The 16,408-nt window shown below is 43.6% G+C and overlaps 2 protein-coding genes across 5 annotated transcripts; both read right to left on the reverse strand.

Annotated features, from left to right (window-relative positions):
* Positions 1-288: 288 nt before the first annotated feature.
* On the reverse strand, positions 289-7,261 carry LOC124148896 (uncharacterized FAD-linked oxidoreductase ARB_02478-like). Of its 4 annotated transcripts, none has more exons than XM_046520150.2 (6): positions 7,188-7,207; positions 6,947-7,010; positions 5,717-6,114; positions 3,998-4,085; positions 2,480-3,263; positions 289-707 (listed from the first exon to the last, which is right to left on the reverse strand). In XM_046520150.2, exons 3-6 carry the CDS (start codon positions 6,112-6,114, stop codon positions 349-351), a joined length of 1,629 nt encoding a protein of 542 aa, XP_046376106.2. In that variant the 5' UTR covers positions 6,947-7,010; positions 7,188-7,207; the 3' UTR covers positions 289-348. The 4 variants fall into 4 exon arrangements, with proteins under 4 accessions (XP_046376106.2, XP_048254498.1, XP_048254500.1 ...); XM_048398541.1 differs by having other exon boundaries at positions 6,947-7,007; positions 7,188-7,206; XM_048398543.1 differs by lacking the exon at positions 6,947-7,010 and having other exon boundaries at positions 7,188-7,261.
* A 1,533-nt stretch (positions 7,262-8,794) lies between these two features.
* LOC124148926 (alpha-amylase-like) lies at positions 8,795-12,774 on the reverse strand. Its single transcript, XM_046520214.2, has 3 exons — positions 12,419-12,774; positions 10,191-10,302; positions 8,795-9,211 (listed from the first exon to the last, which is right to left on the reverse strand). Exons 1-3 carry the CDS (start codon positions 12,745-12,747, stop codon positions 8,984-8,986), a joined length of 669 nt encoding a protein of 222 aa, XP_046376170.1. The 5' UTR covers positions 12,748-12,774; the 3' UTR covers positions 8,795-8,983.
* Between the last annotated feature and the right edge of the window lie 3,634 nt (positions 12,775-16,408).

Raw genomic sequence — 16,408 nt, forward strand, 5'->3', positions numbered from 1 at the left:
CCAAACAGACAAATCAAACAAATAAAAGTTACATCAAGCCACATAAATAGGCATTGCTGACCGACCCTTAAAATCGACTTGATGTATTTTTCAGAGATTACCTTCTTGTTACTCGTACAACCTTCAGATACCTTGAACCAGTATTCCCCTGAATTCCTATTGGGTCCTATCCCTCAAGAACCCTTGTCAAAACTTTCATTACCTTTAACGGTTGTTAAATCGATAAAAATGTGCTGTTTACCCAAGTCTGTCAACATAAGTTTCAATTTTTTATGACAATAAACACGATTCGAAAGAAGTATTTTATTAAATGCTTAGTACAAATAATCGTAAACCTGAACACTAATGTCAGCCAATGATAGGCGCTCCTCGGTGGTTGCCGTAGTTTCGGCCGAGGTCGGAGCCTACACAGTAGAGACACGTGAGGAAGTTGCTGGGGTCCCACGTCTTCTTCGTCGCAAGGAGCCGGGGATAGTGGTGCCCCCAGAAGTCATTTTTCCAGTTGTCAATCTGGGCGGGGGGCTCATTCAGGTAGATACCATGGCCCAGTCTATGCAGTCGCTTCTCCAGCTTGTCGGCCGCGGCAAGGTTCTCGGGATCATCAGTTGGGTTATTCGCCCAGCCTACACCACAGGACAAGGAGGCAAGAGCTGCCCTGAAGTTGGGGCTCACAGAGGTGTCATCGTCGCCCACGGTGCTCACGTGACCTGGAGTTAAAGCGACAAAGACAGACTTTAGTTAAGTTGACATCCCCACAGAAACGAGACGGACATAGTAAATCGCTTTCTTTGGCAAATCGAACAGTTTTAATAGGTGCCCCCTGTCCTATTAAAACTATTACTTATTTGAATTCGACACTGAGCAGGATACTCAAACCCAGTTATCACGTAGAAAAACTCGAATTGTGTAGAGAGTTTGGGTTTAACACAGTCTAAAACATATCGCTGGATACATGTCGTTGTCAAGATACACAGGTCACGTCAGGTCACGTCAGGTCAAAATTTCCATACGTTCTCAAGCAAGCGAAAGATTTAGAGCAGCAGCTTCTGGTTTGTTTATTTATTTGTTTATTTGTTGTTTAACGCCGCCCTTAGCAATATTCCACATAGATGACGGCGGTCTGTAAATAATCTAGTCCGGACCAGAAAATCCAGTGATTGCCATCATGAGCATCGATCCATACAGTTTGAATACGATGACATGCATCAACCAAGTCAGCGAGCCTGACCACCCGATCCCGTTAGTCGTCTCTTACGACAAGCATTGGTTGCTATAGATTTATCCTAACCAACATCTTCACGTGTCGTTGGTACGTGAAAACATAACTGAATATTGTTTTCTATTTACAGACCGCCGTCATGTAGCTGGAATATTGCTGAGTGCGACGTTAAACAACAAACAAACAAACAAACCACGTAATGTAGGTTATTGGATCCCACAATGTAGAGAAGTCATAAGTATGGTTATGTGTGTCCCAAACCGAGGAGCATAATCGCGTCGTATATAAAACTAGTCAATCAGTCGTACATCACACCTGTGACATGAGCGGCAAGTGACATGTCATTGTTCGTGGGGAAAAACCTATATCTTGACACCAGTCACCGCCTCAAAATTGTCCGGGGGCACGGTTGGCCCAGTCGTCTAAGGCGCCGCGATTCGCTGTGCAGAGTTGCGTCCCTTGGACAGGCCAGAAACCTATGGTTGTGGGTTCGAATCCCGGTTCGCCCCGATTATGTTTCTAGGTTTGTCAGCACCATACCCGTGCTCGTGGGTTTCACCGGAGTGGTAAACGTCTGAGACCTGCATCACTTCGGGCTTTCCTCCCACATTAAGCTGACACGCCGTGATATAACTTGAATACTGTTAAAAGTGGTGTTAAACCCAACTCACTCACTCACTCAAAATTGTCCACAGATGACGCCTATAAGGAGCAGGTGCACAGTGGACCCGATAATACAACCGTGCAAACGGTAACCTCCTAAAACCCCTACATCCCATTTCCCCTACAGCTTAAGATAACAAAGTTCACGGTCCATGGCACTGCTAATCCCTAGTCTGTCACCTATTTCATACAATGGAACAACCCAAGAAACACGAATAGAGTCTAGATTGAGATAAATATTTAATTACGATTACGATATTATTCAAAATTCATACTACATTATTATAAAATGTTCATTTTTCAAAATTCATAATACATTATAACAAAATGTTCATTTTTCAAAATCTTCTCATCATACAGGCATCTTACATTACACTTACATTAATTTTTTTTTTTTAAACTTTCCTTTAAGTCCCCTAATCCCCTCCAGACCTTAATCTCTACTTTAGGTGAGTTCATAATGCCAGACAGGTAAATGCCGTGTGTTGTTTTATCTAATTGTAGGGGAAATGGGATGTAGGGGAAATGGGATGTAGGGGTTTTGGGAGATAATCGTGCAAACCTACACCTAAAGGCAGTATTGAACATAGGTATTACCCCCGATAAGGGTGTTTGTGCAAGAGCCGAGGGACGTGTTTGTTGGTGGCACCATCACGATGTCGCGTATCGTTGCAGCCATGTTGTCATCAAAGTCGCCAGCTCTGACCAGTGATGTTACGAGGGCGGCGCGTGTGTAGAGGGCGTCCTGTGCGGTTACCTCGTAGTCCCAGAATGAAGCAAAGTCCTGTTTAAAACACTTGACTGACTGCCACTCTGGGTGATAATCTACCAAAGGTTGGATCTTGGCAAAAGACGGAAGAGAGGAAGGGCCATAATGTAGCATTGATACAATGTAATCCACATGCTGGTACGTCACATCAGCATAGTCATTGGTTCCAAGAAAGTATCCTCCCCATTCATTGGGCAGGGTCTTGGCAAGGTCGAAGTAGAATTTGATTAAGTCTTTAGCTTTGTCTTGGTCATTCTCCCTGTGGAATCGAAACACACACGTCATGTGTCCAAATGCTGATGGTGGTTTATGGAGTTTGTAGACAAAGCTGGTCACGACGCCGAACGTTCCTCCTCCCCCTCCCCTTAGAGACCAGAACAAGTCAGGGTCGGCAGAGTGTGTCACAGATCCATCAGGGGCCACTTTTACTGTCCCAGATGCGGACGCATTGACGATAGAACCATCTGCTGTTACCATAGTAACCTCTAAAAGGTTGTCCACTGCAAGACCGAGTGACCTTGACATGGGACTATGACCTCCACCCAAGGTGTACCCTCCCATGGCAACCGTGTGGGCACTCCCACCGACAACAACACGACCCTGCTTATTCACCTAAAAGATAGCAGGTAAAACATGTCATGTGCCTGTATATGAGTCAGTGAGTAAGTAAGTAATGTTTTACGCCACTTTTAGCAATATTCCAGGAATATCACGGCGGGGGACACCGGAAATGGGCTTCACACATTGTACCCATGTCGGGATTCGAACCCGGGTCTTCGGCGTGACGAGCGAACGCTTTAACCACTAGGCTACCCGACCGCCCCTAAATGTGTGAAGCCCATTTCTGGTGTCCCCCGCCGTGATATTGCTGGAATATTGCTAAAAGCGGCGTAAAACCATACTCACTCACTCATCAGTAAGTGATTCTAGGTAAAACAGTTAACATTACTCAGTGGACACAGATATAAAATATCGAGTAGCATTAACGAAGCTCAGGTAAAGCTCACGTACATTATTGATCAAGAGAGGTAGAGTGGCGAAGTCCAAGATACAAATTAATTGAAGATCTTGTCCCTTGTGTAAAACTGAGGCAGAGAATGAATATCGTGTTATTAAATAAATATGAATTGACCAGAAAACGGTGATGATGATGATGATGATGATGATGATGATGATGATGATCCACATACACATGTTTATGATATAGTCGGAATCGTACAACGGACTTTACGTTCAGCAGAGATTTCTTGTGACTATGGAAATCGTTTCCATTATTATTCACAAGAAACATTGATATTGTGGTGACTTAATGATGTACCAATTGAAATATGGTGTTGTTTACTGACCTCTTCATAGACCCTTGCCCAATTGTTTCCACTCTCTGATCTGATGGTACCGTCAGCGTTCAAGAGAGAATTTAGGTTTATGTCGATCCTGGAAATCATATGGAAACCCGAAAGTGGGTACACAGTGGGTTGACAGCAGGGTGATGTTGGCTATAATACTTATACTCTTCAAAAAAAGAAACGCAATACGAATATATTTGGCCATAAAATCAAAATTAGCGGACCAATAGGTGCGAAATGAAGGGGGTTTATGTGTTATAGTGTCAGTGACAAATTTCCCGGATCAAAGGGATCACAACAAGGACATGCAAACCATTAGTCGGGAAACACGTACGATTCGGAAAAACGCAACCACTGAATTAACAAAAGGGCCATGGAGCTGCACGCACTATAAACGGTATTAAAGTGCAGGGTTTTTGATTGCCTGGCATCTGCGTCAATCGAACAGTGATAGTTCAACAACATGCCCAGATTAACAGAGGTGCAAAGAGACAACGTCATAGGCCGCTTGCAGGCAGGGGAATCCCGATCAGCTGTAGCCAGGGTTTTCAATGTAGCGCCCAGCACCATCACAAGGCTATAGGATCGGTTTCAACAGCATGGGTCAACACGTGATCGGCCAACGTCGGGACGACCAAGAGTAACCACTCCCGCCCGAGATCGCTACATCCGACTGCGCCACCTACGTGAAAGGACGACCACAGCCACCTAAACTGCATCCCAAATACCCGGACTGCACAGAATCTCCGACCAGACCTTATGAAACGGTTTAAGAGCAGCAGGTCTACGAGCAAGACGTCCTGTTCGACGCGTCATATTGAGTCGACAACATCATCAACAGCGACTTCATTGGTGTCGTCAACACAGGGTATGGCCTCAACTGCGATGGAGAGATGTCTGGTTCGGCGACGAATCAAGATGTCTCTTCCGTCGAGGAGATGAAAGAGCACGGGTCGGGGAGAACGTTACGCCGGAAACTGCGTACAGGAAGTGGACAGGTTTGGTGGGGATATCGTTATGATGTGGGCGGCAATCTCTCATCATGGCAGGACAGGTTTGGTTCATATCCAGGGCAATCTTACGGCTCAACGATACATCAACGACATTCTCCTAACACACGGCCTTCCAATTGCAGCCAACAGCAACGGTGTATTCCAGCAGGACAACACTCGACCGCATACATCACGATCACAAGAGCCTGTCTACACAACAACAACGTTGATGTTCTCCCCTGGCCCTCGAGATCCCCGAATTTGAAACCGATAGAGCACCTGTGGGATGAATTGGCTACGCCGACGTCAACCACAACCCCAGACGTTGCAGGCCGAGTGCGCTACCATTCCTAAGGATGTGATTCGCATACTCGTCTCTTCCATGGGCAGAAGATGCCAGGCCGCTATCGATTCCAAAGGGCGACATAAGCGTTGTTGATGGTAGCTGACCTTCACCTTGGACTTTTCCTATGTACCGATAACTGAGATGACTACAATCATCAAGTGTTCTTTCCACAACATTTTGGCTCAATACCTTGTACGGTTCCTCGTATAAATGTATTTTCCTACCTCACACAAATCTGGCATTGCGTTTCTTTTTTTTGAAGAGTATATATCACAACCGAAAGTGGGTACACAAAAGTAGGGTGACACCAGGGTGATGTTGGCTATATAAATAAGTGGCGTCCTATGGAAGCAGCAACGTAAGGGATACGTTCATTCTCACCTTTGCATCCTGCTGAGATTGATCATGATGCTACCATCCCCCGTTGACCGTCCGATGTAGTCGTGGCCAGACGACTGAATGGTCACTCTGAGGTCGTACTTCCGGGCAAACAGCATCACCTTCTGGACATCTTCGACTGACCTCACGAGATATATATAGGCTGGGAACCTCGTGTATATGATATCTTTCATGATGGTGATGTTGCCATAACGTGGGGAGCCGGGCCACAGGAGCGCATCAAAACCGTCTTCCAGGGAAACTGCCACTTTAATAATCTCTTCCTGAGAAGGGAAGCAACCCATACCAGGATAGCAGAAATCAGAGGTATGGCCACTGGCAGCCGTGGTGGATCCAGTCAGAAGGCACACCAAGAACAGCGAAGCAACAAGAGTCGCCATCTGCATTTAAGACACTCATACTCATTTTTTATCTCTAGAAATAATATCAGATGTCATTGGATTGAATGATGATGTATCTTAAACCTAACACATGAGAAAATGTGTGCACTGATGATGTTTGTTTGTTTGTTTGTTTGTTTGTTTGTTGTTCAACGACGCACTCAGCTATTTTGCAGCTATATGACGGCGGTCTGTCAATAATCGAATCGCTATATAACGGCGGTCTGTCAATAATCGAATCGACCCGTGAAGATTCCGGGGTAGATTATTGACAGACCGCCGTTATATAGCGATTCGATTATTGACAGACCGCCGTCATATAGCTGCAAAATAGCTGAGTGCGTCGTTGAACAACAAACAAACAAACAACAAACCAACCAACCAATAATCGAATCTGGGCCAGACAATCCAGGGATTGACACGTCAGGTCAACATTCCATACATTCTCAAGCGAGCGAAAGATTCAGAGCAGCAGCTTCTGGTTTGTTTATTTATTTGTTTATTTGTTGCTTAACGCTGCCCTAAGCAATATTTCAGCTATATGACGGCGGTCTGTAAATAATCTAGTCCGGACCAGAAAATCCAGTGATTGACATCATGAGCATCTATCCGCCCAATTTGGATACGATGACATGCATCAACCAAGTCAGCGAGCCTGACCACCCGATCCCGTTAGTCGCCTCTTACGACAAAGATCGTCGCCTTTCACGGCAAGCATAGGTTGCTGAAGATCTATTCTACCCCGGATCGTCAAGGTGTAAAACTAACTACATGCTTATCCAACTTCATAGTACAGGTTAATTAACAGTATTGCTAGCATTGTGAAATGAACCCTGTCCCCTTCGTTAGTCGATTTCCTTTAAGAATTTCTTCGGCGTCGAATATTGTCCAACCTACTGGAAGAAAATATAAATATGAGACGTTTCATTACTAACGGTACGTTATTCGTGAATACAGACACAATTGATATGATGACGATAGATAATTTTCGAATGTTTCAAATGTGATCCTGAACTAGCTAAACGACAACGTAGATGTTAGAGGTTTGTTTCCCTGAGGAAAATACGTCTTACCTTCTTAGAGTCCAAACAATATCAGGTGATGTGAGCCCGCTCGTGTTTACCTGCATCTCCTGACAAAGCTGTCGAGGTCACATGCCTGCAGTGGTGTCTACAGAAGGACGCGGCATGGGAGAAGCTGTGTCAGAACTAGGCAGCATTGTTATCCAGCCGGGTGCGGCGTGAAATGATAATGTTTTACTGAGGTTTGTCCGAATTCAATGTACAAAATAAGCTCCAAAAGTAGTATCATATTCCATACTATTAGCAAGAAAGCAATATTTTCATGTTTTGGCGGCCATCTTGTCGGACATCTTGAATATTTCATAATGCCCAAAGATGACAGTCGGGTGCGGTGTGAAATGGTAATGTTCTATTGTGGTTTGTCAAATTTCAATGTACAAAATCGGACAACTACATGGTAGATAAGGAAACGAATCCCTTGGGATTTCCAGGTCAAATATAATTATACTCACATAGTATATCACTCACTCACAAACAATGTCAGATTAATTTGAAAAGATGCAGAAATCGCTGGATGATGTTTTACAATAATATAATTGAGTATATGTTACACTAATTCAGTCATATGTATGTGTGCCTTTATGTATTTTTCGTTTATTGTTTGGTTGTTTTAGAAAATTCCCGCCATCTATTAGATGCACTTTATAGGCGAGGGAGTATGGTTTTACGCCGCTTTCAGCAATATTCCAGTATAACCAAGGCGGGGACATTAGAAATGGGCTTCAGACATTCTATCCATTTGGGGAATCGAACCCGGATATTCGGCATTGCGAGAGAACGAATATTGTTCAGGTAATCTTCCACTCAAGATAATACATTATTTTAATGAAATGCCTGGGGAACGGTTGTCCTTGTCGTCTCTGGCGTCGCAATTCGTTCTTCAGAGTTGTTTCCCTTTGACGCTCTATGACCGTATGTTCCTCGGTTCTAATCCGCTATGAATTTATATCATCGGTTTGTCCGCACATTGCATGTGGGTTTATCAACAGTGGCAAACGTCTGCTTTCCTTCCACACGAAGATCAAACAAAGTAATATAACTATTATATAGTATATATAGCGACGTAAAACACAACTCACTGACGCATCCCCTTTTGTCGTTTGGCTGCTGTTTTGTCAACAGAGGCCCAAAACCCTACTCGCCCACTCCCTCATTCCTTTTAGGTTCAAGATAAGTAGAAGAAGAAGACTATTTATATTGCGCTATATCCAGACTACAATGGCATGTTCAAAGCACTACACGGGGGCACGGGTGGCCCAGTCGTCCAAGGCGCCGCGATTCGCTGTGCAGAGTTGCGTCCCTTGGGCACGCCAGAAACCTATGATTGTGGGTTCGAATCCCGGTTCGCCCCAATTATGTTTCTAGGTTTGTCAGCACCATACCCGTGCTCGTGGGTTTTACCAAAGTGGTAAACGTCTGAGACGTGCATCACTTCGGGCTTTCCTCCCACATTAAGCTGACACGCCGTGATATAACTGGAATACTGTTAAAAGTGGCGTTAAACCCAACTCACTTACTCCACAGCTGGTCACTTGAAAAAAATCATAACATCGATAACCGATACTGCAATATTATACTGTTAACACAGAAGATGTGCGGAGATTCTACACTAGGAGTTTATTCAGGGCACTCACATTCAAGCACAATTCAAAATCGAAATATATTTGCTTTTTACGAAATAATAATTCAAGGATTAATGCCAAGTTGTCGTATAAATAGTTAAGCCGTCATGGGTCGAATCTGCAAAAGGTACATTTGGTTCGCCATCTGAGAAGTGGAACCTCAGACTAGGATTCCGACCATGCACTCCGGAACAGCATTGTTTGGTAATCCAGCTTCTTCGCCCAGCATTGACCGTTATTCCAGATTCCAAGGTTGAAGTAGCCGCACTTGGCGTGGTGGTTGCCGGTGTTTGGAACGTCCACGTCGTCGCCGTCAACGTTGCAGGTGGTTTCTCCGATGTAATGTTCCCATCCTTCGCTGTTGAAGCCTGGTCGGAGATCCACCATGTAACCCTGTGTGGCAGCAACAGTGTTAAAACAGTGAGTGAGTGAGTGAGTGGGTGAGTGAGGATTTATAGTCACATCGGCAATAGTTCAGCCATATCGTGACTAAATCAAATTATACAATATATAGATTAAGAATAAAAAAGCTGTCGACAAAGGACAGTAAAGAAACTAGACTATCACAGATGTAGGTTTAAAACTAGTATGTAACTCTAAAATTTGACTGTTCCTAACAATACAGTATATAAGTGAAATAGTTGTAGTAGTAGTAGTGAGATGAGGTGAGGTGAAATTGGGTTTAACGTCGCGTCCAAGCCTCTCCTGTGGGCCAATCAGATTCCACCTCTCGTATCACTTGCATTTGTTTCAAACAAAATGGCGGAGCCCTGTCAAGACGATCTGATCGAGGTGAGGTGAAACGGGGTTTAACGTCGTGTCCAAGATTATTGCACTTATATAGCGACGTGCATGCACGTGTGTATGTGGCTGCTTGTACTAGACCGGACTGATGCCGATTTATTAGTGCTAGCCCACTGAGATACCATGCCGCAGTTTAACATGAATACCCCACCCAGACACAGTATACTGACTCCGAGCCGACCAGTCCTTGTTTTAGCCCCTTAATGCCGAGCGCCAGACAGGGTAACAACAAGTACCATCTTTTAACGTCTTTCGGTGTGACGCAGCCGTGGATCGAACCCCGGACCTTCCACTCTCCGGGCGGACGCTCTACCACAAGAGGCGGTGAGTAGTAGTAGTAGTAGTAGTAGTAGTAGTAGTAGTAGTAGTAGTAGTAGTAGTAGTAGTAGTAGTAGTAGTTGTTGTTGTTGTTGTTGTTGTTGTTGTTGTTGTTGTTGTTGTAGTTGTAGTTTGCTTATGAAACAACTTTCCTATGATACTGTCTACAGTGACTTAAGCAACAGACGCGCATCCTAACATTTCACCAGTGCGTTTTGACTGCACAATGACTGCAACACGAGAGACATACCTTGAAGTCGAACCATCCATTGTCGGTCTGGTCACAATCCATGTAGAGATCAGCCAGCCAAAGACTCTCTCCGACGAGACCGAGGAGGGATGAGTTCGTGTGGTCGAAGGAGCTACAACCAACAGATAATAATATAATATACTGACGACAGAAAGTAGCGTAACATCTAAGGTCGGACACAAACACACTATGATAGTATCATAGCGACCTCTTTATATAAAAAAAACCATATGTCTGATTGAACATATAATTTTTTTCGAAGCCTATTTACCATGTAGCCATGACAATCATTTTCTGTCATTTTTCTCAGTGGTACAGAGTACATGTTTTAATTAAAATAACCTAGAAACATAATCGAGGCGAACCGGGATTCGAACCCACAATCATAGGTTTCTGCACGCAACTCTGCACAGCGAATCGCGGCGCCTTAGACGACTGGGCCACCCGTGCCCCCTAAAGATTTTGAAAGATTACACAAAAAAAACTATACTGTGCGTTTATCGATTTCACAAAAGCCTTCGATAATGTATAGAGAATTGGCTATGGTACAAACTATTAAAATCGGGTATAAAGGGTAAATTTGTACAGTTGGTACACAATATGTATGCAAATATAAAATCGTGTGTGTCAGTGAACGGTGTGTTATCACATACGTTCCTATGTTATTCTAGCGTCCGCCAAGGAGACAACTTATAGACACCTCTTTTTTGTCTGCTTATTAATGATCTTAAAACACTTTTACTTGACTATGACCGGCAAGCGTTTCAATTGGTGACTGTAATTATGCAAATTTGCGTCTATGTTTTATCATTCTGTTGTATGCCGTGATATATGGAATTTAGATGTGAATTTGAACAAAGCAAAGATACATATATTTGGGAGATATCGAGAAATAGTAAATTATCCTTCCACTATGGAAACACTGAGCTAGAAATTGTGAATGATCATACATATCTGGGCGATACCTTCAGTAGAAATAGAATTTTTAAGACGGCAATAAATATTTTGACAGAAAGCGCATCTAAGACTGCTCACCTCCTTAAAAATCCAGAAATTTAAATATGCTATTAGATTGCCTAGTCAAAGGTTTTGGTGTACTAATTTTACATTATCTAATATTTGTTTGCGAAAAATGGGGATATGGACACATGGATGGTATTGAAAAGATTCACGTCAAATTTCTTAAGCTGGCGTGTGGCCTTTTAAACTCTACCCCTAACTTTCTGGTATGTGGAGAACTAGGTAGAACACCTTTGTATATTCAAGTTGCTGGACGTGCAATCTCATTAAAATCAGGCCTCAGTTCTCGCTACCGCTAAACAAAGATCTGAGGACATCCCATTAGGGGTCATGTCAGAACGACCTTTCATGCGACCAATCAGAGCATCGCTTACCAGATTATGAAAGTGACAGTCGGAATGTAATTTCTAATCATGCAACCTCGAAAACTTTACTCCGAACGATAGTTACGGGTTTAACGACTGAATCCATACAATCTAGACTATCTATTAGCCATTCCAGAATGTTATTTTGTTCAGGTTTCAAATGTGTAATCGAATATTTGTCAAAATACGTTTCGAAGCGTAGTCGCCAATTTGAAATTAGTGCCGTAAAGCACGAGAAAGCTGCCTTCTGATTGGTCATTCCGTTGGTCGGTCAAAGTTCGCACAAGGTCGGTCTGACGTGACCCGTATAATGGGATGTCCTCAGATCTTTGTTTAGCGGTAGCGAGAACTAAGATCTGATTTTAATGAGATGCATTTGCAGAAGCACGCAGTCAAGACGATCTTGAGGCCTGCATCACTTCAGGCTTTCCTCCCACATTAAGCTGACTCGCCGTGATATAACTGTAATACTGTTAAAATCAGCGTTAAACCAAACTCACTCGCTCACTCATCTGCTCACTCATCATAAATAGCGCACAGTCGAGATTGATTTCGGCCGTCAGTAGTGTAGTTTATTAATTGTTTTTAAGGGAAACTCTTCACTATACACAAAATTATTTGAAAATGTCAGTCATTTTTTTAAAACGACTTCACATAAAACCGACTGTGTCGCCATTAACAAAGCGTCCATATGTCGACATGTTGCTTTCGACCACTTCGCGAACAATCCCAAAATGGAACATTTGGCGTGAACTAGCCAATCACCATGAAGTAAATACCATACTGCTCAGGCAGACTTACTGAAAATGATACCCTGGCTCCTTTAGAAATATGTCCACTTACTGGTCATTTGTTGTGTGCATCATAGGAGTGCCCTGGGCAACCGTGTTCCTGTTGTATCTGCCCTGAGTCTCCTCGGCGCCTCCCCATCCCAGATAGAGGTCCCCTTCGGAGGTCTGATCGAAAAAGCCTTGGGGATACTGGGTCTTTACCTCATGTCTGATGCGGATGCTCTCATCACCATGTCCTCCCCGAAGAAAGATGTTCTGACCCCAGTCGGTGTACTTGGAGATGGCGACGATGGTACGTTGAAAGTTGACAGCGGACGCCGTCAGAGCGCAGCATAGGACCAGAACCAACGCAATGATCACTCGAGACATGGCGACAAGCATAATGTGTTTGACGATGATTTGGGTCGGACTTTATAGCCTTAATTGACATAGTGGTTATATAAGTAGGTCGTGTCGGATCGCTGTTAGTCCAGGTGATCCCAGATAAAAGCTTATTGATGTCTGCTGAACAAACTGTTTACTGTAGACTGCGTGTCCAGATTCTGACACCTTTGGGTACAGGTTTCTCCAATGTCACGTTTCTGTGCCTGTATATTCAATTTTTATAGATTAGTGTCTACCTCGTTTTGATCCTTAGTTTGTTTTGTTAATGGAAGTTAACACGATGCTTCACTGATCATTAGACGATACACAAACATATTGCACCTGGACTGATCCGAAATTATCTTCTTTCTCTTTCCCGCCCTTTCATCTTTCTCATACTCCCTCTCAGTTGTAGGGGGCAAGGGTGGCCCAGTCATCTAAGGCGCCGCGATTCGCTGTGCAGAGTTGCGTCCCTTGGGCACGCCAGAAACCTATGATTGTGGGTTCGAATCCCGGTTCGCCCCGATTATGTTTCTAGGTTTGTCAGCACCATACCCGTGCTCGTGGGTTTCACCGAAGTGGTAAACGTCTGGGACCTGCATCACTTCGGGCTTTCCACCCACATTAAGCTGACACGCCGCGATATAACTGGAATACTGTTAAAAGCGGCGTTAAACCCAACTCACTCACTCACCTCTTAGTTGTATGTGAGTGGTCTGCTACTGTCCGATCACTATGATTTGGTTGGTTGGTTGGTTGGTTGGTTTGTTGTTTAACGCCGCACTCAGCAATATCCCAGTTATATCACGGCGGTCTGTAAGTATTCGAGTCTGGACCAGACAATCCAGTGATTAATATCATGATCATCGATCCACGCAATTGGGATCGATGACATGCATCAACCAAGTCAGCAAGCCTGACCACCCGATCCCGTTAGTCGCCTTTTACGACAAGCATAGTCACCTTTTACGGCAAGCATGGGTTGCTGAAGACCTATTCTACCCCGGATCTTCACGGGTCCGATCACTATGAAAGGAAGTACGTACACATTCCTATAAGAAAAAACACAACCATCTGGCATGTAGTTCCCGACCACAGGCTTATAATTACAGTAAACTACGGTTATAACGAACACGCTTATAACGAACTGACCGATATAACGAACTTATTTTTTAGTCCCGGCCATTTGATGTATATATGCTGTATATATGCTTATAACGAACTACGGTTATAACGAATTAAAATTAGTGGTCCCTTTGAGTTCGTTATAACCGTAGTTTACTGTAGTACATTCAGAGCAGTAGAGTCTATAAGATAATATTTTTCATGTGTCTCATTGCATGATAGATGTACATTGATACATTTTGTAAAAGTAAGTACTTCGAGATGTTTAACAGAGATGGGAATTGAAAGAAATTGGGATTGACATAGTAATATTCAGGTATGTACTTAGCCCTTAATGTTGCAAAAAATGGGCATATAAAAAGGAAGTGGTATTCATCTTCAATGTCATTTAGGGCGCACAAGTGACAAATTCGTTCTTCTCTTCTAAAACCCATGTAACGCCCAGTTTCAATACATAGGTCATGCGAACAACTTCGAAAGACATACTAATAATGTTTTTAATTTGAAGTTTACACGATATACGGCTTTTCCATTGGACGAGAGGACGGTCACATGACCGCGAAATTGACGTTCATAAGTGTATGAACGACACAATTTAACGTTCATACGTTTTTCACGAGACCGTGTTCTTGAAATGACGTAAACACTGGCGGACTACTTCCACATTCCTGGGGAAATCCCTTGGAATTCCCTTGCACGAAAACATACATAAGCGTTCTTTCTGATCATTTTGAACCTTTATTCTTGGTCTCAGCGTTTCAGTATATATTGAGAAATGTCAGAGAGCGTGACTGCATGATTGTTCACGAATATCCTCGCTACGGCCTATCCTAATGAACAAACGAAGAAATGCACATCTAAACTATCGTAGTATCGACTCGATCCGTGCCTAGATCGCAAGCTCCGACGTTCATACAGTTTGGCCCTCACTCTATGAAGGTTCATACTCCAATGAACTCACACAAAGTGAAGGTCAATTCTTAAGTATACTGTTCTGGATATAAATAATTTTGACCATGTTGTAATAAATACATTTGTTTGATTCAGATACAGATTGAGACCAATTTTGTAAATATATATCTTTTAGTCTTTGTGTCAATGATCTAATGAAATAAGAATGACATTGTATATTTTGTCCACACCATATGTAACAATAACCAACGGACGATGTCGTCATTGTATAAAGACGCCAGATCGACACCGTTGTTAGGTAATTGTCATTCTTAGTTAGGGGGTAAATAATGAGTGAGTGAGTATGGTTTTACGCCGCTTTTAGCAATATTCCAGCAATATCACGGCGGGAGACACAAGAAATGGGCTTCACACATTGTACCCATGTCAGGATTTGAACCCGGGTCTTCGGCGTGACGAGCGATAGCTTTAACCACTAGGCTACCCGGCCGCCCCCACAGTCCATGAAGTCCCCACTTACGCCCATCAATAATTCTCAAATTGTCGGTCCTCAATGACCAGAGTTTACAGAAATATCATATTAGATCGTTGAAGAGGTCTTGTGAATAGAATGTCTGTCCGGAGAACGGGAGGTTGTTGATTCAATCACCTGGCCACGTCAAACCACAAGACATCAAAATAGGTTATTTGTTGTTACCCTGTCTGGCACTCGGATTATATTTAAAACAAGGAAAGGCCGGCTCGGGTCGGTATACTGTGTCTGAGTTGGGTATTCATGTCAAATATTAGTAGTGTCATGGTATCTCAGTGGGCTGGCACTAGAAACTAACAATCAAGGCTATCCAAGGTCGACACCAACAATCAAGGCTTTCCAAGGTCGACACCAACAATCAAGTCTTTCCAAGCTCGACACCAACAATCAAGGCTTTCCAAGGTCGACACCAACAATCAAGGCTTTCCAAGCTCGACACCAACAATCAAGGCTTTCCAAGGTCGACACCAACAATCAAGGCTTTCCAAGCTCGACACCAACAATCAAGGCTTTCCAAGGTCGACACCAACAATCAAGGCTTTCCAAGCTCGACACCAACAATCAAGGCTTTCCAAGGTCGACACCAACAATCAAGGCTTTCCAAGCTCGACACCAACAATCAAGGCTTTCCAAGGTCGACACCAACAATCAAGGCTTTCCAAGCTCGACACCAACAATCAAGGCTTTCCAAGGTCGACACTAACAATCAAGGCTTTCCAAGCTCAACACCAACAATCAAGGCTTTCCAAGGTCGACACCAACAATCAAGGCTTTCCAAGGTCGACACCAACAATCAAGGCTTTCCAAGGTCGACACCAACAATCAAGGCTTTTCAAGGTCGACACCAACAATCAAGGCTTTTCAAGCTCGACACCAACAATTAAGGCTTTCCAAGGTCGACACTAACAATCAAGGCTTTCCAAGGTCGACACCAACAATCAAGGCTTTCCAAGGTCGACACCAACAATCAAGTCTTTCCAAGCTCGACACCAACAATCAAGGCTTTCCAAGGTCGACACCAACAATCAAGGCTTTCCAAGGTCGACACCAACAATCAAGTCTTTCCAAGCTCGACACCAACAATCAAGGCTTTCCAAGCTCGACACCAAC

The sequence above is a fragment of the Haliotis rufescens genome, unplaced genomic scaffold, assembly GCF_023055435.1.
Source record: "Haliotis rufescens isolate VD_foot unplaced genomic scaffold, xgHalRufe1.0.p SCAF_18, whole genome shotgun sequence".
NCBI classification, from domain to species: Eukaryota; Metazoa; Mollusca; class Gastropoda; order Lepetellida; family Haliotidae; genus Haliotis; species Haliotis rufescens.